Here is a 24,560-nt window from a genome sequence, read left to right as displayed (position 1 = left end):
TCAATCTTCTCTGTAGACTATATGACCTTCTACGATCCAGCCAGAGGGCTCAATCTTCTCTGTAGACTATATGACCTTCTACGATCCAGCTAGAGGGCTCAATCTTCTCTGTAGACTATATGACCTTCTACGATCCAGCCAGAGGGCTCAATCTTCTCTGTAGACTATATGACCTTCTACGATCCAGCCAGAGGGCTCAATCTTCTCTGTAGACTATATGACCTTCTACGATCCAGCCAGAGGGCTCAATCTTCTCTGTAGACTATATGACCTTCTACGATCCAGCCAGAGGGCTCAATCTTCTCTGTAGACTATATGACCTTCTACGATCCAGCCAGAGGGCTCAATCTTCTCTGTAGACTTTATGACCTTCTACGATCCAGCCAGAGGGCTCAATCTTGACCAGCACTGTAAGAGTCGTAAGTTCCTTCAGTTTTTTGAAGAAACTCATGAAAGTTTAGCTACTGTTAACATTTAAGCAGTATTAGAAACTGGGGGGGGGGGGGGGGGGGGGGGGTGAGCCCTGAATTTTGATTGGCTGACAGCTGTGGTAGCAGAATCAGAATTAGTTAGTTAACATTGATAAATAAGATATTTTATTTACATAATAATGCTTATGTGGGAAAAGTTACTTGGGCCCCAGAGAGGTGGGAGGTCAGGCTTGTCTTCTTATGGGAATGTGTCTGGAACTATTACATGTCCTCTCTGAGGTTGCCCTTATCTTGACCTAGTATATTGCCTAGGAGGCTCTCTGTCTTTTCTGATCTTGTCCAGGAGGGGGCGCATTTGAGATGAAAGTATCTAGAATTGACAATTGAAATATGCCATTGGATGAGGTAAAGTTTTGGTCCTAAGTGGTACCAAGAGCGAGATAAGAACTTTGTTTAGGCCTCCCGGGTGGCGCAGTGGTTAAGGGCACTGTACTGCAGCGCCAGCTGTGCCACCAGAGACCCTGGGTTTGCGCCCAGGCTCTGCCTCAACCGGCCGCGACCGGGAGGTCGTGGGGCGACGCACAATTGGCCTAGCTTCGTCCGGGTTAGGGAGGGCTTGGCCGGTAGGGATATCCTTGTCTCATCGCTCACCAGCGACTCCTGTGGCGGGCCGGGCGCAGTGCGCGCTAACCAAGGTTGCCAGGTGTACGGTGTTTCCTCCGACACATTGGTGCGGCTGGCTTCTGGGTTGGATGCGTGCTGTGTTAAGAAGCAGTGCGGCTTGGTTGGGTTGTGTATCGGAGGACGCACGACTTTCAACCTTCGTCTCTCCCGAGCCTGTACGGAAGTTGTAGCGATGAGACAAGATAGTAGCTACTAAAACAATTGGATACCATGAAAAAGGGCTCATTTAAAAAAATAAAATAACTTTGTTTAGGAGACCAAACTGAACAATAATGGTCACAAGACGCAGGCCTCCTAATTGTCCCTAGAATATCTAAGCAAACAGTTGGAGGCAGGGCTTTCTCCTATAGAGCTCCATTTATATTGAATGGCCTGCCTACCCATGTGAGAGACGCAAACTCGGTCTCAACCTTTAAGTCTTTACGACTCATCTCTTCAGTAGGTCCTATGTGTAGTCTGGCCCAGGAGTGTGAAGTTGAACGGAAAGGCTATGGAGCAACGAACCGCCTTTGCTGTCTCTGCCTGGCCGGTTCCCCTCTTTCCACTGGGATTATCTGCCTCTAACCCTATTACAGGGACTGAGTCACTGGCTTACTGGTGCTCTTCCATGCCGTCCCTAGGAGGGGTGCGTCACCTGAGTGGGTTGAGTCACTGACGTGATCATCCTGTCTGGGTTGGCCCCCCTATTCGGTGTCCTGTGTGAATTTAAGTATGCTCTCTCTAATTCTTTCTTTCTTTCTTTCTCTCTCGGAGGACCTGAGCCGTAGGACCATGCCTCAGGACTACCTCGCCTGATGACTCCTTGCTGTCCCCAGTCCACCTGCTGCTGCTCCAGTTTCAACTGTTCTGCCTGCGGCTATGGAACCCTGACCTGTTCACTGTGATTACTATTATTTGACCATGCTGATCATTTATGAACATTTGAACATCTTGGCCATGTTCTGTTATAATCTCCACCCGGCACAGCCAGAAGATGACTGGCCACCCCACATAGCCTGGTTCCTCTCTAGGTTTCTTCCTAGGTTTTGTCCTTTCTAGGGAGTTTTTCCTAGCCACCGTGCCTCTACACCTGCATTGCTTGCTGTTTGGGGTTTTAGGCTGGGTTTCTGTACAGCACTTTGAGATATCAGCTGATGTAAGAAGGGCTATATAAATACATTTGATTTGAAATTTGATTTGAAATACTGTGACATCATCATTTATTTTCAGGTTTTCTGACAGTGTTGGTATTTTTTCATTGCGTGCCATTATTTTGGGGCGGCAGGTAGCCTAGTGATTAAAGCGTTGGACTAGTAACTGAAAGGTTGCTAGATCAAATCCCCGAGCTGACAAGGTAAAAATCTGTTGTTCTGCCCCTAAACTAGGCAGTTAAACCACTATTCCCTGGTAGGCCTTCATTGTAAATAAGAATTTGATCTTAACTGGCTTGCCTGGTTAAATAAAAAAATAAAAAAATATTGCTGGCTAGACTAGCATAGACCATACTTAGAGGGTTCTGATTGGTCCGTCTGTATTTGTTCAGGCTTGCGATTGGATTGTATTGAGTTTATGCAAATAGAGAAACATATTTTTTATTTTGTTTTTCACTTAAAATGTTATTTACAAAAAATAAACTTCTCAGACATGAAGACATGAAGAACAATCTAAAGATATAGTTTATGTGACTAACTCATTTAGACAAAATAATCTCAGTTTAGAACATTATAGTCCCAACGTCTCGAAGTGGCCTCACCTTTTGTACCTGGCAAAAATGTTTGTGTGTGTGTGTGTGTGTGCGTGCGTGCGTTTGTGCGTGTGTGTGTGTGTATGTTCGTGCGTGCGTGTGTGTGTGCGTGCGTGTGTGTGTGCGTGCGTGCGTGCGAGTGTGCGTGTGTGCGTGTGTGTGTGCAGAGAGAGATAGAGGGAGACAGGGAAGATTTTATTTCCTGTAACATAGGAACGTATAATTATCAGAACTCTAGAGAGACAGATAAAAAGGAAGGGTGGCGTAGGTTAGTGGAGAGGACTGCTCTCTCTTTTCCCATCTCCTTTTCATGCCCCTTTCTATCTCCTTTCATTCTATTCTCTCGGTCCTCGAAAGCACAGCCTGACTGCAGACATGATACATGGCAGGGGGAGGGAGAGGGAGGGAGAGAGACAGAGGGAGAGGGAGAGGGAAAGAGAGAGAGAGAGAGAGGGAGAGGGAGAGGGAGAGGGAGAAAGGGAGAGAGAGAGAGGGAGAGAGAGGGAGAGAGAGAGAGGGAGAGAGAGGGAGAGAAAGAGAGAGAGAGAGGGAGAGAGAGAGAGAGAGAGAGGGAGAGGGAGAGAGAGGGAGAGAGAGAGAGAGAGAGAGAGAGAGGGAGAGGGAGAGGGAGAGGGAGAGAGAGAGAGAGAGAGAGAGAGAGAGAGAGAGAGAGAGAGAGAGAGAGAGGGAGAGAGAGAGAGGGAGAGAGAGAGGGAGAGAGAGAGAGAGAGAGAGAGGGGGAGAGGGAGAGGGAGAGAGAGAGGGAGAGAGAGAGAAAGATTCAACATACCAACATAAATAAGACCTGGCTACAAATACTTGAATCAGTTATAGAGGCCATTGCCCTTTATGGTTGTGAGGTCTGGGGTCCGCTCACCAACCAGCAATTCTCTAAATGGGACAAACACCAATTTGAGACTCTGCATGCAGAATTCTGCAAAACTATCCTCAGTGTACAACGTAGAACACCAAATAATGCATGCAGAGGAGAATTAGGCCGATACCCACTAATGATCAAAATCCAGAAAAGTGCCATTAAATTCTACAACCACCTAAAAGGAAGCGATTGCCAAACATTCCATAACAAAGCCATCACCTACAGAGACATGAACCTGGAGAAGAGTCCCCTAAGCAAGCTGGTCCTGGAGCTCAGTTCCCAAACACAAACACACCCCACAGAGCCCCAGGACAACAGCACAATTAGACCCAACCAAATCATGAGAAAACAAAAAGATAATTCATTGACAGATTGGAAAAAATCAACAAAAAAAAGCAAACTAGAATGCTATTTGGCAAAATGAGGTGGAAACTGAGCTGCACTTCCTAACCTCCTGCCCAATGTATGACCATATTAGAGACACATATTTCCCTCCGATTACACAGATCCACTCAGAATTAGAAAACAAACCCAATTTTGTTAAACTCCCATATCTACTGGGTGAAATTCTACAGTGTGACATCACAGCTGAAAGATACAACCTATATTTATCTGTATTTATTCAAAGAGAGATTCAGGAGAACCTTTCAACCCGAGCGAGTCTGGTCACACATCAATCTGCCCTGCAGACAAGGATAGTCACCTGCATGCTAACGTTTGCTAGCTAGCTAGTTAGCTCAACTTAACCAAAGCAATTTTTGGTCGGCTCTAAATTGCTCCTAAATATCTCGCTGTGCGACCTAGAACAACATCACAGAGAGCGTATTGTGGTTATAGGCTGAACCGCAGCCTCTGATTGCCGTAGAGACTGAGCACAGATTCATGACCGTTGTGTTTCCAGCACTACTACAGAGAAAATTACTTGTTTCTAGCAGTTCAAAAGATGAGCCATGTTTTATTTTGGGGGGGGGGGGGGATTGACTGCCTGCACTTTACACATAAACCGCGTTGTGGGCTGAACAAGCTAATGCTGACGACCACGGTGCCTGCTCGACCTCAGGTGCAGTGCCTCTGGTCAGCTGTAGCCTAGAAAACCAGTAACGAGGGGGGGCAATTTCTTTCTCCTCCCAAGGATTATACAGTATTTCGAGTAGGATAGCAGCCTTCACAATAAATAGCCATCTAGTTGTCACCGTGATATATTACATCCAATGGAGAGAGAATACATGGCGAAGAAACAAAGGGACAGAGTGTCCTCTTTAGCTGTCACGGCCCTGTGTGATTCTGGTTCACTTGGCATACGACATAAATCATAGTTTTGTAGGCCTCTAAAGGTTCGTTTTTAAACAACGTTGTTCCATAACGCTACAGTATTAGCTAAAGCCTGTTCACTTTACCAGTAGTAATGCAAACATTTGGAGGCACGGCTAGAAAGGAAAATGTTGTGAATGTCTGGTAAAATAATCGGTGATATTGTGTAGGCTATGACAATGTTGCATTAGTTTGCTAGGGTTTGAAGTAGGTGTATCTAGCTGTCCTATACCTCAATTGATTTCATAAACTGTATTGGATATATGCTGTAGGTTGGAATCAACCAAAGATGATGAACCCTGGAGATGGGACATGACAAGGTGGCCCTGACAAAGATGAACCCTGGAGATGGGACATGATGAGGTGGCCCTGAGGAAGATGAACCCTGGATATGGGACGAAGAGGAACCCTGGAGATGGGACATGACAAGGTGGCCTTGAGGAAGAGGAACCCTGGAGACGGGACGAATAGGAACCCTGGAGATGGGACATGACGAGGTGGCCCTGAGGAAGATGAACCCTGGAGATGGGACATGACACGGCGGCCCTGAGGAAGAGGAACCCTGGAGATGGGACATGACAAGGTGGCCCTGAGGTAGATGAACCCTGGAGATGGGACATGACAAGGTGGCCTTGAGGAAGATGAACCCTGGAGATGGGACATGACAAGGTGGCCCTGAGGAAGAGGAACCCTGGAGATGGGACATGACAAGGTGGCCCTGAGGTAGAGGAACCCTGGAGATGGGACATGACAAGGTGGCCTTGAGGAAGATGAACCCTGGAGATGGGACATGACAAGGTGGCCCTGAGGAAGAGGAACCCTGGAGATGGGACATGACAAGGTGGCCCTGAGGAAGATGAACCCACGACACCAGCTTGATATGTCCCATGGTCTTTTTACCCACGTAGAAACAGCCCTGGTGCTCTATGTCTCTCATTCTATTCTTTATTTTTGTATGCTTGTCCTAGGGGTTGAGAAGAGCTGACCAATCAGAATTGAGGAGGATTGTTACAGAGCCCCGTGAGCAACACCTGATGCTGTGCAGACTTCCTGGATGTTCTCTGGCCCAAACTGCCCTGTTGTGTGTTTCACCTCCTCTGGACCACCTTAATAGAGTTGACCCTGATCATAGATCGGGCTGCATCACAGCCTGGCACGGCTACTCCCACCGCGGAGGACAGCAAGGCGCCTCAGAGGGTGATACACGCAGCCGAACGCACCACTGGGTGCAAACTGTCTGCCCTCCGGGATTCCCCCCCCCAACATTTACTTAGTTAACCTGCTTCTCCCCCTACGGACATTTTCCCCCAATGACATAATATGTACAGATTAAGTGTGCAGTGCCTGGCCATCGAGAGAGGCCGCTATATGGACAGAGAGAAAAGAGAGAGAGAGAGCGAGAGAGAGAGAGACAGAGAGAGAGACAGAGAGAGAGAGAGAGACAGAGAGAGAGAGAGAGACAGAGAGAGAGAGAGAGAGAGAGAGAGAGAGAGAGAGACAGACAGACAGACAGACAGACAGACAGACAGACAGACGATAATAAGATAATGTTCTTCTGGTAAAGACAAGAAGAGGATATAATTGCCATTTTCATGTTCATCTACTCTCCTCTCTCTCTCTCTACCTCCATTATTTTTTTCCCATCTTTCTCTCTCTCTCTCTCTCTCTCTCTCTCTATTCCCTCTTCACTCCCTCTATCTCTGAGGTGTCTCTGTCTCTGTGTGTATCTGATAGGTTGTGACATATGTATTGACTCTGTAGTTTAAGCCATCCTTCAGACTTCATTACTCTTTGTCCCTTGAGGGTCTCCCTGTCAAACTCTTCCTTCCTCATTCTCTCTTCCTTCTCTCTCCTCTGAACATTCTCTCTGTGCTTATATCCTGCATATGACCTTCCCATAATGTCAGGTGTAGCTGTGCGACCTGGTCTCAGATCATGTTGTATTATTCTGTAAGTTAATATGAGACACTCCATTTAGTATGATATGTTAGGTTTTGTAAGGTAAGTATTCATTTGTGGATATCCATCACCCATTTCATATGATACAGTTAGCTATAATGATTAAGGTTAGGGTTAGGGTAAGGGTTAGCTATAAAAGTCAGGGTTAGGGTAAGGGTTAGCTATAATGGTTAAGGTTAGGGTTAGGGTAAGGGTTAGCTATAATGGTTAAGGTTAGGGTTAGGGTAAGGGTTAGCTATAATGGTTAAGGTTAGGGTTAGGGTAAGGGTTAGCTATAAAAGTCACGGTTAGGGTAAGGGTTAGCTATAATGGTTAAGGTTAGGGTTAGGGTAAGGGTTAGCTATAATGGTTAAGGTTAGGGTTAGGGTAAGGGTTAGCTATAAAAGTCAGGGCTAGGGTAAGGGTTAGCTATAATGGTTAAGGTTAGGGTTAGGGTAAGGGTTAGCTATAATGGTTAAGGTTAGGGTTAGGGTAAGGGTTAGCTATAATGGTTAAGGTTAGGGTTAGGGTAAGGGTTAGCTATAATGGATAAGGTTAGGGGAAGGGTTAGCTATAATGATTAAGGTTAGGGTTAGGGTAAGGGTTAGCTATAAAAGTCAGGGTTAGGGTAAGGGTTAGCTATAATGGTTAAGGTTAGGGTTAGGGTAAGGGTTAGCTATAATGATTAAGGTTAGGGTTAGGGTAAGGGTTAGCTATAAAAGTCAGGGTTAGGGTAAGGGTTAGCTATAATGGTTAAGGTTAGGGTTAGGGTAAGGGTTAGCTATAAAAGTCACGGTTAGGGTAAGGGTTAGCTATAAAAGTCAGGGTTAGGGTAAGGGTTAGCTATAAAAGTCAGGGTTAGGGTAAGGGTTGGCTATAAAAGTCAGGGTTAGGGGAATGTTTACCTAAAAGAGTCAGGGTTAGAGGAATGGTTACCTAAAAGAGTCAGGGTTAGGGGAATGTTTACCTAAAAGAGTCAGGGTTAGAGGAATGGTTACCTAAAAGAGTCAGGGTTAGAGGAATGGTTACCTAAAAGAGTCAGGGTTAGAGGAATGGTTACCTAAAAGAGTCAGGGTTAGGGCAATGTTTACCTAAAAGAGTCAGGGTTAGAGGAATGTTTACCTAAAAGAGTCAGGGATAGAGGAATGTTTACCTAAAAGAGTCAGGGTTAGAGGAATATTTACCTAAAAGAGTCAGGGTTAGAGGAATGTTTACCTAAAAGAGTCAGGGATAGAGGAAGGGTTAGCTATAATGGTTAAGGTTATGGTTAGTGGAAGGGTTAGCTATAATGGTTAAGGTTAGGGTTAAAGGGAAGGGTTAGCTATAATGGTTAAGGTTAGGGGAAGGGTTAGCTATAATGGATAAGGTTAGGGTTAGTGGAAGGGTTAGCTATAATGGTTAAGGTTAGGGTTAAGGGAAGGGTTAGCTATAATGGTTAAGGTTAGGGTTAAGGGAAGGGTTAGCTATAATGGTTAAGGTTAGGGTTAAGGGAAGGGTTAGCTATAATGGTTAAGGTTAGGGTTAGGGTAAGGGTTAGCTATAATGGTTAAGGTTAGGGTTAAGGGAAGGGTTAGCTATAATGGTTAAGGTTAGGGGAAGGGTTAGCTATAATGGTTAAGGTTAGGGTTAAGGGAAGGGTTAGCTATAATGGTTAAGGTTAGGGTTAGGGTAAGGGTTAGCTATAATGGTTAAGGTTAGGGTTAGGGTAAGGGTTAGCTATAATGGTTAAGGTTAGGGGAAGGGTTAGCTATAATGGATAAGGTTAGGGGAAGGGTTAGCTATAATGGATAAGGTTAGGGTTAGTGGAAGGGTTAGCTATAATGGTTAAGGTTAGGGTTAAGGGAAGGGTTAGCTATAATGGTTAAGGTTAGGGTTAAGGGAAGGGTTAGCTATAATGGTTAAGGTTAGGGGAAGGGTTAGCTATAATGGTTAAGGTTAGGGTTAAGGGAAGGGTTAGCTATAATGGATAAGGTTAGGGGAAGGGTTAGCTATAATGGTTAAGGTTAGGGTTAGGGGAAGGGTTAGCTATAATGGATAAGGTTAGGGTTAGGGAAAGGGTTAGCTATAATGGATAAGGTTAGGGTTAGTGGAAGGGTTAGCTATAATGGATAAGGTTAGGGTTAGTGGAAGGGTTAGCTATAATGGTTAAGGTTAGGGTTAAGGGAAGGGTTAGCTATAATGGTTAAGGTTAGGGGAAGGGTTAGCTATAATGGTTAAGGTTAGGGTTAAGGGAAGGGTTAGCTATAATGGATAAGGTTAGGGGAAGGGTTAGCTATAATGGTTAAGGTTAGGGTTAGGGGAAGGGTTAGCTATAATGGATAAGGTTAGGGTTAGGGAAAGGGTTAGCTATAATGGATAAGGTTAGGGTTAGGGTAAGGGTTAGCTATAATGGATAAGGTTAGGGGAAGGGTTAGCTATAATGGATAAGGTTAGGGTTAGGGGAAGGGTTAGCTGTAATGGTTAAGGTTAGGGTTAGGGGAAGGGTTAGCTATAATGGTTAAGGTTAGGGTTAGGGTAAGGGTTAGCTATAATGGATAAGGTTAGGGGAAGGGTTAGCTATAATGGATAAGGTTAGGGTTAGGGTAAGTGTTAGCTCTAATGGTTAAGGTTAGGGGAAGGGTTAGCTATAATGGTTAAGGTTATGGTTAAGGGAAGGGTTAGCTATAATGGATACGGTTAGGGTTAGGGGAAGGGTTAGCTATAATGGATACTGTTAGGGTTAGGGGAAGGGTTAGCTATAATGGTTAAGGTTAGGGGAAGGGTTAGCTATAATGGTTAAGGTTAGGGTTAGGGGAAGGGTTAGCTATAATGATTAAGGTTGGGGTTAGGGGAAGGGTTAGCTATAATGGATAAGGTTAGGGGAAGGGTTAGCTATAATGGATAAGGTTAGGGTTAGGGGAAGGGTTAGCTATAATGGATACGGTTAGGGTTAGGGTAAGGGTTAGCTATAATGGATAAGGTTAGGGTTAGTGGAAGGGTTAGCTATAATGGATAAGGTTAGGGGAAGGGTTAGCTATAATGGATAAGGTTAGGGTTAGGGGAAGGGTTAGCTATAATGGATACGGTTAGGGTTAGGGTAAGTGTTAGCTATAATGGATAAGGTTAGGGTTAGTGGAAGGGTTAGCTATAATGGATACGGTTAGGGGAAAGGTTAGCTATAATGGATAAGGTTAGGGGAAGGGTTAGCTATAATGGATAAGGTTAGGGGAAGGGTTAGCTATAATGGTTAAGGTTAGGGTTAGGGGAAGGGTTAGCTATAATGGATAAGGTTAGGGTTAGGGGAAGGGTTAGCTATAATGGATAAGGTTAGGGTAAGGGTTAGCTATAATGGATAAGGTTAGGGTTAGGGGAAGGGTTAGCTATAATGGATAAGGTTAGGGTTATGGTTTGCTATAATGGGTAAGGTTAGGGTTAGGGTAATGGTTAGCTCTAATGGTTAAGGTTAGGGGAAGGGTTAGCTATAATGGTTAAGGTTAGGTTTGGGGTAAGGGTTAGCTGTAATGGTTAAGGTTAGGGTTAGGGTAAGGGTTAGCTATAATGGTTAAGGTTAGGGTCATGGTAAGGGTTAGCTATAATGGATAAGGTTAGGGTTGTTGTAAGGGTTAGCTATAATGGATACGGTTAGGGTTAGGGGAAGGGTTAGCTGTAATGGTTAAGGTTAGGGTTAGGGGAAGGGTTAGCTATAATGGTTAAGGTTAGGGTTAGGGTAAGGGTTAGCTATAATGGATAAGGTTAGGGGAAGGGTTAGCTATAATGGATAAGGTTAGGGTTAGGGTAAGTGTTAGCTCTAATGGTTAAGGTTAGGGGAAGGGTTAGCTATAATGGTTAAGGTTATGGTTAAGGGAAGGGTTAGCTATAATGGATACGGTTAGGGTTAGGGGAAGGGTTAGCTATAATGGATACTGTTAGGGTTAGGGGAAGGGTTAGCTATAATGGTTAAGGTTAGGGGAAGGGTTAGCTATAATGGTTAAGGTTAGGGTTAGGGGAAGGGTTAGCTATAATGATTAAGGTTGGGGTTAGGGGAAGGGTTAGCTATAATGGATAAGGTTAGGGGAAGGGTTAGCTATAATGGATAAGGTTAGGGTTAGGGGAAGGGTTAGCTATAATGGATACGGTTAGGGTTAGGGTAAGGGTTAGCTATAATGGATAAGGTTAGGGTTAGTGGAAGGGTTAGCTATAATGGATAAGGTTAGGGGAAGGGTTAGCTATAATGGATAAGGTTAGGGTTAGGGGAAGGGTTAGCTATAATGGATACGGTTAGGGTTAGGGTAAGTGTTAGCTATAATGGATAAGGTTAGGGTTAGTGGAAGGGTTAGCTATAATGGATACGGTTAGGGGAAAGGTTAGCTATAATGGATAAGGTTAGGGGAAGGGTTAGCTATAATGGATAAGGTTAGGGGAAGGGTTAGCTATAATGGTTAAGGTTAGGGTTAGGGGAAGGGTTAGCTATAATGGATAAGGTTAGGGTTAGGGGAAGGGTTAGCTATAATGGATAAGGTTAGGGTAAGGGTTAGCTATAATGGATAAGGTTAGGGTTAGGGGAAGGGTTAGCTATAATGGATAAGTTTAGGGTTATGGTTTGCTATAATGGGTAAGGTTAGGGTTAGGGTAATGGTTAGCTCTAATGGTTAAGGTTAGGGGAAGGGTTAGCTATAATGGTTAAGGTTAGGTTTGGGGTAAGGGTTAGCTGTAATGGTTAAGGTTAGGGTTAGGGTAAGGGTTAGCTATAATGGTTAAGGTTAGGGTCATGGTAAGGGTTAGCTATAATGGATAAGGTTAGGGTTGTTGTAAGGGTTAGCTATAATGGATAAGGTTAGGGGAAGGGTTAGCTATAATGGTTAAGGTTAGGTTTGGGGTAAGGGTTAGCTGTAATGGTTAAGGTTAGGGTTAGGGTAAGAGTTAGCTATAATGGATAAGGTTAGGGTTAGTGGAAGGGTTAGCTATAATGGTTAAGGTTAGGGTTAGGGTAAGAGTTAGCTATAATGGATAGGGTTAGGGTTAGGAAAAGGGTTAGCTATAATGGATAAGGGTAAGGGTTAGCTATAATGGGTAAGGTTAGGGTTAGAGTAATGGTTAGCTATAATGGATAAGGTTAGGGTAAGGGTTAGCTATAATGGATAAGGTTAGGGTTAGGGGAAGGGTTAGCTATAATGGATAAGGTTAGGGTTATGGTTAGCTATAATGGGTAAGGTTAGGGTTAGAGTAATGGTTAGCTCTAATGGTTAAGGTTAGGGGAAGGGTTAGCTATAATGGTTAAGGTTAGGGTTAGGGGAACGGTTAGCTATAATGGTTATGGTTAGGGTTAGGGGAACGGTTAGCTATAATGGTTAAGGTTAGGGTAAGTGTTAGCTAACATGCTAAGAAGTTGCAAAGTAGCTTAAAAGTAGTAAGTAGTTGAAAAGTTGCTAATGAGCTAAAATGCTAAAGTTGTCCGTGATGAGATTCAAGCTCACAACCTTTGGGTTGCCAGACGATTGCATTGTACTCCTACACAGCCACCCTGCTTTAGTAAACATATGCCTTATGTAACCATACCAAACGTAAGATTTCATACTAACTTTACGTCTAGTCTATGATACCAGGCTGTGCTGTGAGAAGTGTAGAGGTCATAGGTCAGTGTCATCAGGGGTATTGTTGTAGAGAGGTCAGGTGTAGGTGTGTAAGGTGGATTCAAGATGTCAGGTGTGTATTGTAAACTCGGGTAGACTAAGGTAGACTCGGGTAGTCTCAGATAGACTCAGGTAAACGCAGGTAGTCTCAGGTAGACTCAGGTAAACTCAGGTAGACTCAGGCAAACGCAAGTAGACTCGGGTAAACTCAGGTAGTCTCAGGTAGACTCAGGTAAACGCAGGTCGACTGAGGTAGAGTCAGGTAGACTCAGGTAAACTCAGGTAAACACAGGTAGACAGATAAACTCAGGTAAACGCAGGTAGACTCACCTGTACACCAGTGTCTCATCGGCTGTACAGTTGTACTGTATCTGAAACATCCACACCAGGTAAGCTCCAGCCGATTGGCCCAGGTCCCATCGTACCTGTGCTGAAGTAGAAGTGACTCCCTGTATCCCAACCATCCTCTCCTCTTCTTCCTCCTCCTCTTCCTCTATCCTAATCCCTCCATCCTCCTCCTCCACCACACCACCCTCCTCATCCCACTCTCCCTCCTCTCCTCTCCTCTCTTCCGTGTCTCTTGTGTTCCCTCCATTGTCAACTTCGGAAATCACACTTTTTCCAGTGGCAATGTCCGAAGAACCCTTAATTTTTCCATTAGAATTCCCAGCATTCCCAGTAACCGTCACATTCCCTGGAACGTTCACATTCCCATTTCGATTCGGCAACAGGATGATATTTAGATCCACCGTTGCGGTAGCCTCCCCAGCCGCGTTTATCGCTATGCACGTGTACACTCCGTCATCCCTAGCAACCGTAACGAAGAGATCCAACGTTCCATTCCGGGACGATGTCGTCCGGCTGGAATTCGCCACAATCCGATCATCGGGGGAGACAAAATGGATGATTGGTTCGGGGTCGCCGATGGCTCTGCATTTCAGCGTTGCCCTTTGACCTTCCAGGACCCAGAGCTTGTGGGTGTGTCTGGTGATGAGGGGCGGCTCACAGGTAAACTCCTCCTCAAGGATGGACCAGAAATACCTGGACAGGTGAGATGGAGAGAGAAGAACGGTTAGCTCTAACATTCACTGAGAGACACAGTATCTACATCGCTCTATTTAAACATCTGAATAAAATCTATTATCGTGACTATCTTCATCCTGGTGGAGTTAGGAATCGGAGCTCACGGTAATGAACGAACGGAATCGGACAAAGACACTGTCACCATCATCTGTTTTACCTGCCGGCCAGGTGAGGGGGCGTGGCGCAGGTCTCCATGTCGTCCTCTCGGACCAGCCTGCGTAACCATAACAACTCACAGTTACAGTGTAGCGGGTTCCCTCCGAAGTTCAGACTGACGACGCTGTTGTATGGAGTGGGACTGATGGCTCCCGTCTGAGACCTGGAACACAATTTTAAAATAATGAGTCATTTGTAATAAGTAAGTAATTTGACAGTTCAGTTTACTCTGTAGCCTACTCTCATACCGCAACAACAACAAGAATTTAATTAATTATGACCCTTCCAAAAGCATCCCCAATTAAATATTTACAGAACTTCAGCTTCACTCATGTAGAAAACCAACATATCCTTAAGGGATGTGTAATGTTTGGATAGTTTCTATTCATCAGCCGTCAGTATCAACAGCAGCGTATGACACTATGTTTACATTTCAGTGGCTGGCCGCAGCTGGAATCAAACCCACGACCCTAGAGTTGCTATCATCATGATGTTATCGGGTAAGTCACACACGTTGAGTAGATATAATGTGTCTACTGTCTTTACCAGTTCAGTCACAGTCTTTCATTGCCCAGGCCAATACTTGAACCAGCAACCTCGGAACTCTGGAGGAGGAGGAAGGGGGGGGTTGCTACGGTAACCTACCTGGCGAACAGGGGGTCAGGTGGCAGGGTCCTCAGCCTATTAGAGGTCATATCCAGACGAGCCAGCTTGTACAGCCCTCCAAAGCATCCCTCTGCGATGTGGTCTATCAGATTATGATCCAGGTTCAGAGTGTGGAGACTGGCCATGTTCTGGATCGACTCCCACGGGACCCTACCGTAGCGGAGGGAGAGGTTATTAACAGTCAAATGTTGTTCAGGGTGTGGAGACTGGCCATGTTCTGGATCGACTCCCACGGGGCCCTGCTGTAGCGGAGGGAGAGGTTATTAACAGTCATATAGATGTTCAGAGTGTGGAGACTGGCCATGTTCTGGATCGACTCCCACGGGACCCTACCGTAGCAGAGGGAGAGGTTATTAACAGTCATGTGTTGTTCAGGGTGTGTAGACTGGCCATGTTCTGGATCGACTCCCACGGGACCCTACCGTAGCGGAGGGAGAGGTTATTAACAGTCATATGTTGTTCAGGGTGTGTAGACTGGCCATGTTCTGGATCGACTCCCACGGAACCCTGCGTTGTGGACGGACAGCTCGTTTATTTGACTCCGCAGAAGCCTTCAAAGTCAACATTACGAGGGGAACATAGGTCTTCGGCAGAATTTTTTGTAATAACTTTCATTGCACTGTCAATTATGACATTATGGACTGTTTGAAAGTAATGACCTTGTGTTTTCTCTGTATAAATATCATTTTCTGTACTGACATCACAGACTATTGCACAGCAAAAAATCTGCCCAAAATATACAGTAGCAGTCAAATGTTTGGACACACCTACTCATTCAAGGTTTATTCTTTATTTGTACTATTTCCTACATTGAAAAAATATATTTTATATTGGTGATTCTTCAAAGTAGCCACCTTTTGCCTCGATGACAGCTTTGCACACTCTTGACATTCTCTCAACCAGCTTCACCTGGAATGCTTTTCCAACAGTCTTGAAGGAGTTCCTACATATGCTGAGCACCTTCATTCTGCGGTCCAACTCATCCCAAACCATCTCAAGTGGGTTGAGGTCGGGTGATTGTGGAGGCCAGGTCATCTGATGCAGCATTCCATCACTCTCCTTCTTGGTCAAATAGCCTTTACACAGCCTGGAGATGTGTTGGGTCGTTGTCCTGGTAGTCCCTCTAAGCACAAACCAGATGGGATTGCGTATCGCTGCAGAATGCTGTGGTAGTTAAGTGTGCCTTGAATTCTAAATAAATCACTGACAGTGTCACCAGCAATGCACCCCCACACCTCCTCCTCCATGCTTCACGGTGGGAACCACACATGTGGAGATCATCCATTCACCTACTAAGCGTCTCACAAAGCCACAGCGGTTGGAACTAAAAATCTCAAATTTGGACTCATTTGACCAAAGCACAGATGTCCACTGGTTTAATGTTCATTGCTCATGTTTTCTGGCCCAATCAAGTCTCTTCTTATTGGTGTCCTTTAGTGGTGGTTTCTTTGCAGCAATTCGACCACAAAGGTCTGATTCACACAGTCTCCTCTGAACAGATGATGTTGAGATGTGTCTGTTACTTGAACTCTGTGAAGCATTTACTTGGGCTGCAAATGTTGAGGCTAATAAACTTATCCTCCTCGTAGTGCTTGATGGTTTTTGCGACTGCACTTGAAGAAACTTTCAAAGTTCTTGAAATATTCTGGATTGACTGACATTCATATCTTAAAGTAATAATGGACTGTTGTTTCTCTTTGCTTATTTGAGCTGTTCTTGGCATAATATGGACTTGGTCTTTTACCAAATAGGACTATCTTCTGTATACCAAACCTACCTTGTCACAACACAACTGATTGGCTCAAACGCATTAAGAAGGAAAGAAATTCCACACATTTACTTTTAACAAGGCACATCTGTTAATTGAAATGCATTCCAGTTGACTACCTCATGAAACTGGTTGATGAGAATGCCAAGTGTGTGCAAAGCTGTCATCATGGCAAAAGGTGGCTATTTTGAAGAATCTCAAATGTTCAATATATTTTAATTAATTTCTTTATTTAATTAACACTTTTTTTGGTTACTACATGATTCCATCTGTGTTATTTCATAGTTTTGATGTCTTCACTATTATTCTACAATGCAGAAATAGACCCTTGAACGAGTCGGTGTGTAAAGACTTGGTCCTGTAAGTCTCCTCACCATCTGAGGTTATTGTAAGACAGGTCCAGATCCTCCAGCGTCAATAACAAATCATTGAACGCTTCTGCCGACACCCTGGTCAGCTGGTTACCGTTGACGATGAGGTGCTGCAGATTGACCAATCCCAACAGGTCCCTCGGTCCCAGCGTCGTCAAGCGGTTACCGTCCAAATGCAAACTCCGCAAGCTCTCCAGATCGGAGAACGTCATTGGTCGGATGGAGTGGATAGTGTTCCGGGATAGAGTCAGATCAACCAATCCGGTCATGTTGGCGAAGTCAGCCCCGCCCACTTCTGTGATGTAGTTATCAGCCAATCGGAGCTCGACGGTTCGTCGATCGACATTCGGGGGAACAAATAGGAGGCCTTTATCTGCACAGAGCGTGCTCAGAGAGTCCGACAGGTTCCGACAGACGCAGTGGAATGGACACACTGCGACCACGTCCCATGTCTCCCCTGCACCAATCAGAGAGGGCAGCAGGCAGCAGCATGTGACCAACGTCAGCCAATGGAGAGCCGGGAAAGCCGGGGATGTGCCGGGGGTGGGGCAGGCACAGCGAATGAGATGGGAGGAGAATGATCCAGGAATGGACTGGGAGAGGGGTAGTAGTTTGCAGGAGTTCAGAAGTGTGTTTGAAGGGGTGATGGAGGGATGGAGGGAAGAGAGGATGGAATGTTCTTCCCTTCTCTGTGGGTGTGTGTGTGTGTGGGGTGATGGGTGTCGTCTTCGGATTGAATGGGAAGGTGGGGGGTCTGGCATGGTAGTATGGAGAGTTATCCACAGACCTAGAGAGAGAGAGAAAAGAAAGCGAGAGAGAGAGAGAGAGAGAGAGAGAGAGTGAGAGAGAAAATAAGTGTTACAGACTCACACTGTTTGGATAGTATTATGTAAGCAGCCCCTTGTTTGTGTGTGTGTGTGTGTGTGTGTGTCCTGTGTGTGTGTTTGTGTGTCCTGTGTGTGTGTCCTGTGTGTGTGTGTGTGTGTGTGTGTGTGTGTGTGTGTGTGTGTGTGTGTGTGTGTGTGTGTGTGTGTGTGTGTGTGTGTGTGTGTGTGTGTGTGTGTGTGTGTGTGTGTGTGTGTGCAAGCCCTTGTGTCTGCGTTAGGTCTTCTCTGAAACATTATAATCCACTCTGTGTTTTATAGTTCAGGAAATTCACACACAGGACACGCACACAAGTCACACACACAGGACACACACACAGGACACACACACACAAACAAACACACAGGACACACACACAGGACACACACACACAAACACACACACAGGACACACACACAGGACATACACACAGGACACACACACAAACACACACACAGGACACACACACAGGACACACACACAGGACACACACACAGGACACACACACAGTCACCATGGATCCCTGTGCATTCAACCCGTATATTACTACAGTACACTACACCTTAACGCTGCATAGCAACAGCATCCCAGAATACTCCACTACAGCCTAGCAACAACATCCCAACCCACCTCACTATAAATGCAAACTCCTTAGTTACAGAAGCAACCCACAGCACTACACCGGTGTCACGGCAACTCATCAAATGATGACACCACGGGAATCTCCATAGCAACAGTAACTGAGAACGACGCACGGACAGCGTCACAGGGCGACAGGCATGCTATCTACATTACAATGTCCTTATTAATAGAGCCATACCTAGGGTTATAACAAACAAAAATTCGGTAACTTCCCTAAAATTCCCCATGTTCTCTAGAAAGCCTGGTTTTGAAAGTTTCCTGGATTTAATGCTCATTTCCTGCTGAATCCAGGAATCTTTCAACCGGGATTTCTAGAATACCCAGTCCGTTTTTGTAACTCTAGCCATAACTCTTGAGATCAGTTACAGGATCGGAGGCGTTTGACACCAGTTCCTACTTCGCAGTAGGAATATTTTTAGTTGTTTTTGTTTTGTTTTGTTGCAGAAATGCCTTTTGGATCATAATTAACTTTCATTTAATTATAAACTGGTCTGGGATCCGTTAATAATATGAATTAAAATGTGCAATTACGTGCCTAATTTAGCCAAGGAGAAAGCACTGACCTATAGGAGGGAGAAAAAAAGTGTCCTTCCTGGCTAGTCATTATTGGCTGATGTAATAGGGTGGATAGACACTCCTGATTGGTCTGTCATGTCACAGGTTCGAGTCTGTAACAGAATGGGGGTTTTCCTGCTCAAGCGTGTAGATAATCTTTGCTGCAGTTCTCAAAAGCATTGCTGCCTTGAATTTGAGCTGGGTTTAAACGAGGCTCCTGTTTGGAGGTTTACATCTGTGGGCGGGGCTAATGTTTAACTGGGCGTGAACAATGTTGAATGGGCGTGAACAATGTTGAATGGGCGTGAACAATGTTGAATGGGCGTGAACAATGTTGAATGGGCGTGAACAATGTTGAATGGGCGTGAACAATGTTGAATGGGCGTGAACAATGTTGAATGGGCGTGAACAATGTTGAATGGGCGTGAACAATGTTGAATGGGCGTGGAACAATGTTGAATGGGCGTGAACAATGTTGAATGGGCGTGAACAATGTTGAATGGGCGTGAACAATGTTGAATGGGCGTGAACAATGTTGAATGGGCGTGAACAATGTTGAATGGGCGTGAACAATGTTGAATGGGCGTGGAACAATGTTGAATGGGCGTGAACAATGTTGAATGGGCGTGAACAATGTTGAATGGGCGTGAACAATGTTGAATGGGCGTGAACAATGTTGAATGGGCGTGAACAATGTTGAATGGGCGTGAACAATGTTGAATGGGCGTGAACAATGTTGAATGGGGGTGGAACAATGTTGAATGGGCGTGAACAATGTTGAATGGGCGTGAACAATGTTGAATGGGCGTGAACAATGTTGAATGGGCGTGAACAATGTTGAATGGGCGTGAACAATGTTGAATGGGCGTGAACAATGTTGAATGGGCGTGGAACAATGTTGAATGGGCGTGAACAATGTTGAATGGGCGTGAACAATGTTGAATGGGCGTGAACAATGTTGAATGGGCGTGAACAATGTTGAATGGGCGTGAACAATGTTGAATGGGCGTGAACAATGTTGAATGGGCGTGAACAATGTTGAATGGGCGTGAACAATGTTGAATGGGCGTGAACAAAGAAAAGCAGTTTAGGAAGTGTGAAAGTATCATCAAGTCTATCAAAGGGCATTTTTTTCTCTCCTGCTTGTCTCTTAAACAGATTCTCCTGCACTTTGAGTATTTTTTAGCCAGAAGTTCTGAAAGTAGCATTAACTAAACTAAACTAAAAAAATTGCGTACTGCATTAGATACAGTCTCTCTAGCTCTCTAGCTCTAGCTCTCTCTCTCTCTCTCTCTCTCTAGCTCTCTCTCTCTCTCTCTCTCTCTCTAGCTCTCTATCTCTCTCTCTCTCTCTAGCTCTAGCTCTCTCTCTAGCTCTCTCTCTCTCTCTCTCTCTCTCTCTCTCTCTCTCTCTCTCTTTCTCTCTCTAGCTCTCTCTCTCTCTCTCTCTCTCTCTCTCTCTCTAGCTCTCTATCTCTCTCTCTCTCTCTCTCTCTCTCTAGCTCTCTATCTCTCTCTCTCTCTCTAGCTCTCTCTCTCTAGCTCTCTCTCTAGCTCTCTCTCTCTTTAGCTCTCTCTCTCTCTCTCTCTCTCTCTCTCTCTCTCTCTTTCTCTCTCTAGCTCTCTCTCTCTCTCTCTCTCTCTCTCTCTCTCTAGCTCTCTCTCTCTCTCTCTCTCTCTCTCTCTCTCTCTCTCTCTCTCTCTCTCTCTCTCTCTCTCTCTAGCTCTCTATCTCTCTCTCTCTCTCTAGCTCTCTCTCTCTAGCTCTCTCTCTAGCTCTCTCTCTCTTTAGCTCTCTCTCTCTCTCTCTAGCTCTCTCTCTCTAGCTCTCTCTCTCTCTAGCTCTCTCTCTCTAGCTCTGCCTCTCTCTCTCTCTCTAGCTCTCTCTCTCTCTCTCTCTCTCTCTCTCTCTAGCTCTCTCTCTCTCTATTTAGCTCTCTCTCTGTCTCTAGATCTCTCTCTCTAGCTCTCTCTTTCTCTCTCTCTCTCTAGTTCTCTCTCTAGCTCTCTAGCTCTCTCTCTCTCTCTTTTGCTCTCTCTCTCTCTCTAGCTCTCTCTCTCTCTCTAGCTCTCTCTAGCTCTCTCTCTAGCTCTCTAGCTCACTCTCTCTAGCTCTCTCTCTAGCTCTCTATCTCTCTCTCTCTCTAGCTCTCTCTCTCTAGCTCTCTCTCTAGCTCTCTCTCTAGCGCTCTCTCTCTTTAGCTCTCTCTCTCTCTCTAGCGCTCTCTCTCTCTCTCTAGCTCTCTCTCTCTCTAGCTCTCTCTCTCTAGCTCTCTCTGCCTCTCTATCTCTCTCTCTCTCTAGCTCTCTCTCTCTCTTTAGCTCTCTCTCTCTAGCTCTCTCTCCCTAGCTCTCCCTCTCTCTCTCTCTCTAGCTCTCTCTCTCTCTCTCTTCCTCTCTCTCTCTCTCTAGCTCTCTCTCTCTCTCTTTAGCTCTCTCTCTCTCTCTCTCTAGCTCTCTCTCTCTCTAGCTCTCTCTCCCTAGCTCTCCCTCTCTCTCTCTCTCTAGCTCTCTCTCTCTCTCTCTCCCTCTCTCTCTCTCTCTAGCTCTCTCTCTCTCTCTTTAGCTCTCTCTCTCTCTCTAGCTCTCTCTCTCTCTCTAGCTCTCTCTAGCTCCCTCTTTAGCTCTCTAGCTCTCTCTCTCTAGCTCTCTCTCTAGCTCTCTCTCTCTCTCTCTTTAGCTCTCTCTCTCTCTCTCTCTAGCTCTCTCTCTCTCTCTCTAGCTCTCTCCCTCTCTGTCTAGCTCTCTCTCTCTCTCGCTCTCTCTTTAGCTCTCTCTCTCTCTCTTTAGCTCTCTCTCTGTCTCTAGCTCTCTCTCTCTCTCTAGCTCTCTCTTTCTCTCTCTCTCTCTTTAGTTCTCTCTCTAGCGTTCTAGCTCTCTCTCTCTCTCTAGCTCTCTCTCTCTCTCTAGCTCTCGCTCTCTCTCTAGCTCTCTCTCTCTCTCTATCTCTCTCTCTCTCTCTCTCTCTCTGCTGTGCATGCATCTGGCATCTGTCACTCCACTGGCAAGGGCCTAGAAAGCTCATTGTCTTGAACTCAAATTGCTAAAGGGCTGGTCCATGTGGTCCTTTATGCACTACATAGGGAATAGGGTGCACTATATAGGGAATAGGGTGCACTACATAGGGAATAGGGTGCACTATATAGGGAATAGGGTGCACTACATAGGGAATAGGGTGCACTATATAGAGAATAGGGTGCACTACATAGGGAATAGGGTGTACTATATAGGGAATAGGGTGCACTATATAGGGAATAGGGTGTACTATATAGGGAATAGGGTGCACTACATAGGGAATAGGGTGCACTCTATAGGGAATAGGGTGCACTATATAGGGAATAGGGTGCACTACATAGGGAATTGGGTGCACTACATAGGGAATAGGGTGCACTATATAGGGAATAGGGTGCACTACATAGGGAATAGGGTGTACTATATAGGGAATAGGGTGCACTATATAGGGAATAGGGTGCACTACATAGGGAATAGGGTGCACTACATAGGGAATAGGGTGCACTACATAGGGAATAGGGTGCACTATATAGGGAATAGGGTGCACTACATAGGGAATAGGGTGCACTACATAGGGAATAGGGTGCACTACATAGGGAATAGGGTGCACTATATAGGGAATAGGGTGCACTACATAGGGAATAGGGTGCACTACATAGGGAATAGGGTGCACTATATAGGGAATAGGGTGCACTATATAGGGAATAGGGTGCACTACATAGGGAATAGGGTGCACTATATAGGGAATAGGGTGCACTATATAGGGAATAGGGTGCACTACATAGGGAATAGGGTGCACTATATAGGGAATAGGGTGCACTATAGGGAATAGGGTGCACTACATAGGGAATTGGGTGCACTACATAGGGAATAGGGTGCACTATATAGGGAATAGGGTGCACTACATAGGGAATAGGGTGTACTATATAGGGAATAGGGTGGGAAATAGGGTGCACTACATAGGGAATAGGGTGCACTATATAGGGAATTGGGTGCACTACATAGGGAATAGGGTGCACTATATAGGGAATAGGGTGCACTACATAGGGAATAGGGTGTACTATATAGGGAATAGGGTGCACTATATAGGGAATAGGGTGCACTACATAGGGAATAGGGTGCACTACATAGGGAATAGGGTGCACTACATAGGGAATAGGGTGCACTATATAAGGAATAGGGTGCACTACATAGGGAATAGGGTGCACTACATAGGGAATAGGGTGCACTACATAGGGAATAGGGTGCACTACATAGGGAATAGGGTGCACTACATAGGGAATAGGGTGCACTACATAGGGAATAGGGTGCACTATATAGGGAATAAGGTGCACTACATAGGGAATAGGGTGCACTATATAGGGAATAGGGTGCACTATATAGGGAATAGGGTGCACTATATAGGGAATAGGGTGCACTATATAGGGAATAGGGTGCACTATATAGGGAATAGGGTGCACTATATAGGGAATAGAGTGCACTATATAGGGAATAGGGTGCACTATATAGGGAATAGGGTGCACTATATAGGGAATAGGGTGCACTATATAGGGAATAGGGTAACGTCCAGGCTACATCAACACCATCTGACGAGAACGATGGTTCTGTATGTCTCTGTTACTGAATAACTCAAACCACAGACCTCCAAAACTTAACCTCAATACTCAGAGGGCGAGAGAGATGGAAAGAGGGACAGAGCGACACATGAAGAGACGGATAGAAAAAGAGAGTGAGAGAGAGACGGAGCGAGAGAGTGAGGGAAATCAATGCAGAGAGGGGGAAAAATTGAAAGAAAGAGACTTGGAAAGAGAGGTAGAGAGTCACTCTTTAAGAGTAGAATGTCTGATTTGACAATAAAACACACAGACTTCATACAACAACATACCTACTACCCATAGATACTACTAACTACCCATAGATACTACCTTCTACCCATATCTACTACCTACAACCCATAGATACTACTAACAACCCATTGATACTACCTTCTACCCATATCTACTACCTACTACCCATATCTACTACCTACAACCCATAGATACTACCCATATCTACTACCTACAACCCATACTACTAACAACTGCTACTACTAACCCATATCTACTACCCATACACTGCCTACCCATATCTACTACCTACAACCCATATCTACTACCTACTACCCATATCTGCTACCAACAACCCATAGATACTACCTACTACCCATATCTACTACCTACAACCCATATCTACTACCTACTACCCATATCTACTACCAACAACCAATATCTACTACCTACTACCCATTTCTACTACCTACTACCCATATCTAATACCTACAAGCCATATCTTCTACCTACTACCCATATCTACTACCAACAACCCATAGATACTACCTACTACCCATATCTACTACCTACTACCCATATCTACTACCTACTACCCATATCTACTACCAACAACCCATGTCTACTACCTACTACCCATATCTACTACCTACTACCGATATATAATACCTACAAGCCATATCTACTACCTACTACCCATATCTACTACCAACAACCCATATATACTACCTACTACCCATATCTACTACCTACTACCCATATCTACTACCTACTACCCATATCTACTACCTACTACCCATATCTACTACCTACTACCCATATCTACTACCAACAACCCATAGATACTACCAACTACCCATATCTACTACCTACAAACCATATCTACTACCTACAACCCATATATACAACCTACAACCCATATCTACTACCTACTACCCATATCTACTACCTACAACCCATATCTACTACCTCGTACCCATATCTACTACCCACAGCCCATATCTACTACCTACTACCCATATCTACTACCTACAACACATATCCC

General features: G+C 45.0%; 1 protein-coding gene across 1 annotated transcript in view; it reads right to left on the bottom strand.

The window, feature by feature from the left end:
• The window catches only part of LOC139379246 (leucine-rich repeat and fibronectin type-III domain-containing protein 4-like), a 91,349-nt gene that overhangs the window by 14,869 nt on the left and 51,920 nt on the right, over positions 1-24,560 (bottom strand). Inside the window, exons 3-6 of the mRNA XM_071122044.1 lie at positions 16,621-17,404; positions 14,458-14,628; positions 13,814-13,975; positions 12,904-13,614 (exon numbers count right to left, since the gene is read on the bottom strand). Coding sequence (XP_070978145.1) covers positions 12,904-13,614; positions 13,814-13,975; positions 14,458-14,628; positions 16,621-17,378 — 1,802 coding nt within the window. The 5' untranslated portion in view covers positions 17,379-17,404. The remainder of the gene's footprint in view (positions 1-12,903; positions 13,615-13,813; positions 13,976-14,457; positions 14,629-16,620; positions 17,405-24,560) is intronic.

The sequence above is a fragment of the Oncorhynchus clarkii genome, chromosome 21 (assembly GCF_045791955.1).
Source record: "Oncorhynchus clarkii lewisi isolate Uvic-CL-2024 chromosome 21, UVic_Ocla_1.0, whole genome shotgun sequence".
In the NCBI taxonomy this organism is placed as follows: Eukaryota; Metazoa; Chordata; class Actinopteri; order Salmoniformes; family Salmonidae; genus Oncorhynchus; species Oncorhynchus clarkii.
Note: the sequence above shows the minus strand (reverse complement) of the source record. Positions and strands in the feature narration are given on the sequence as shown.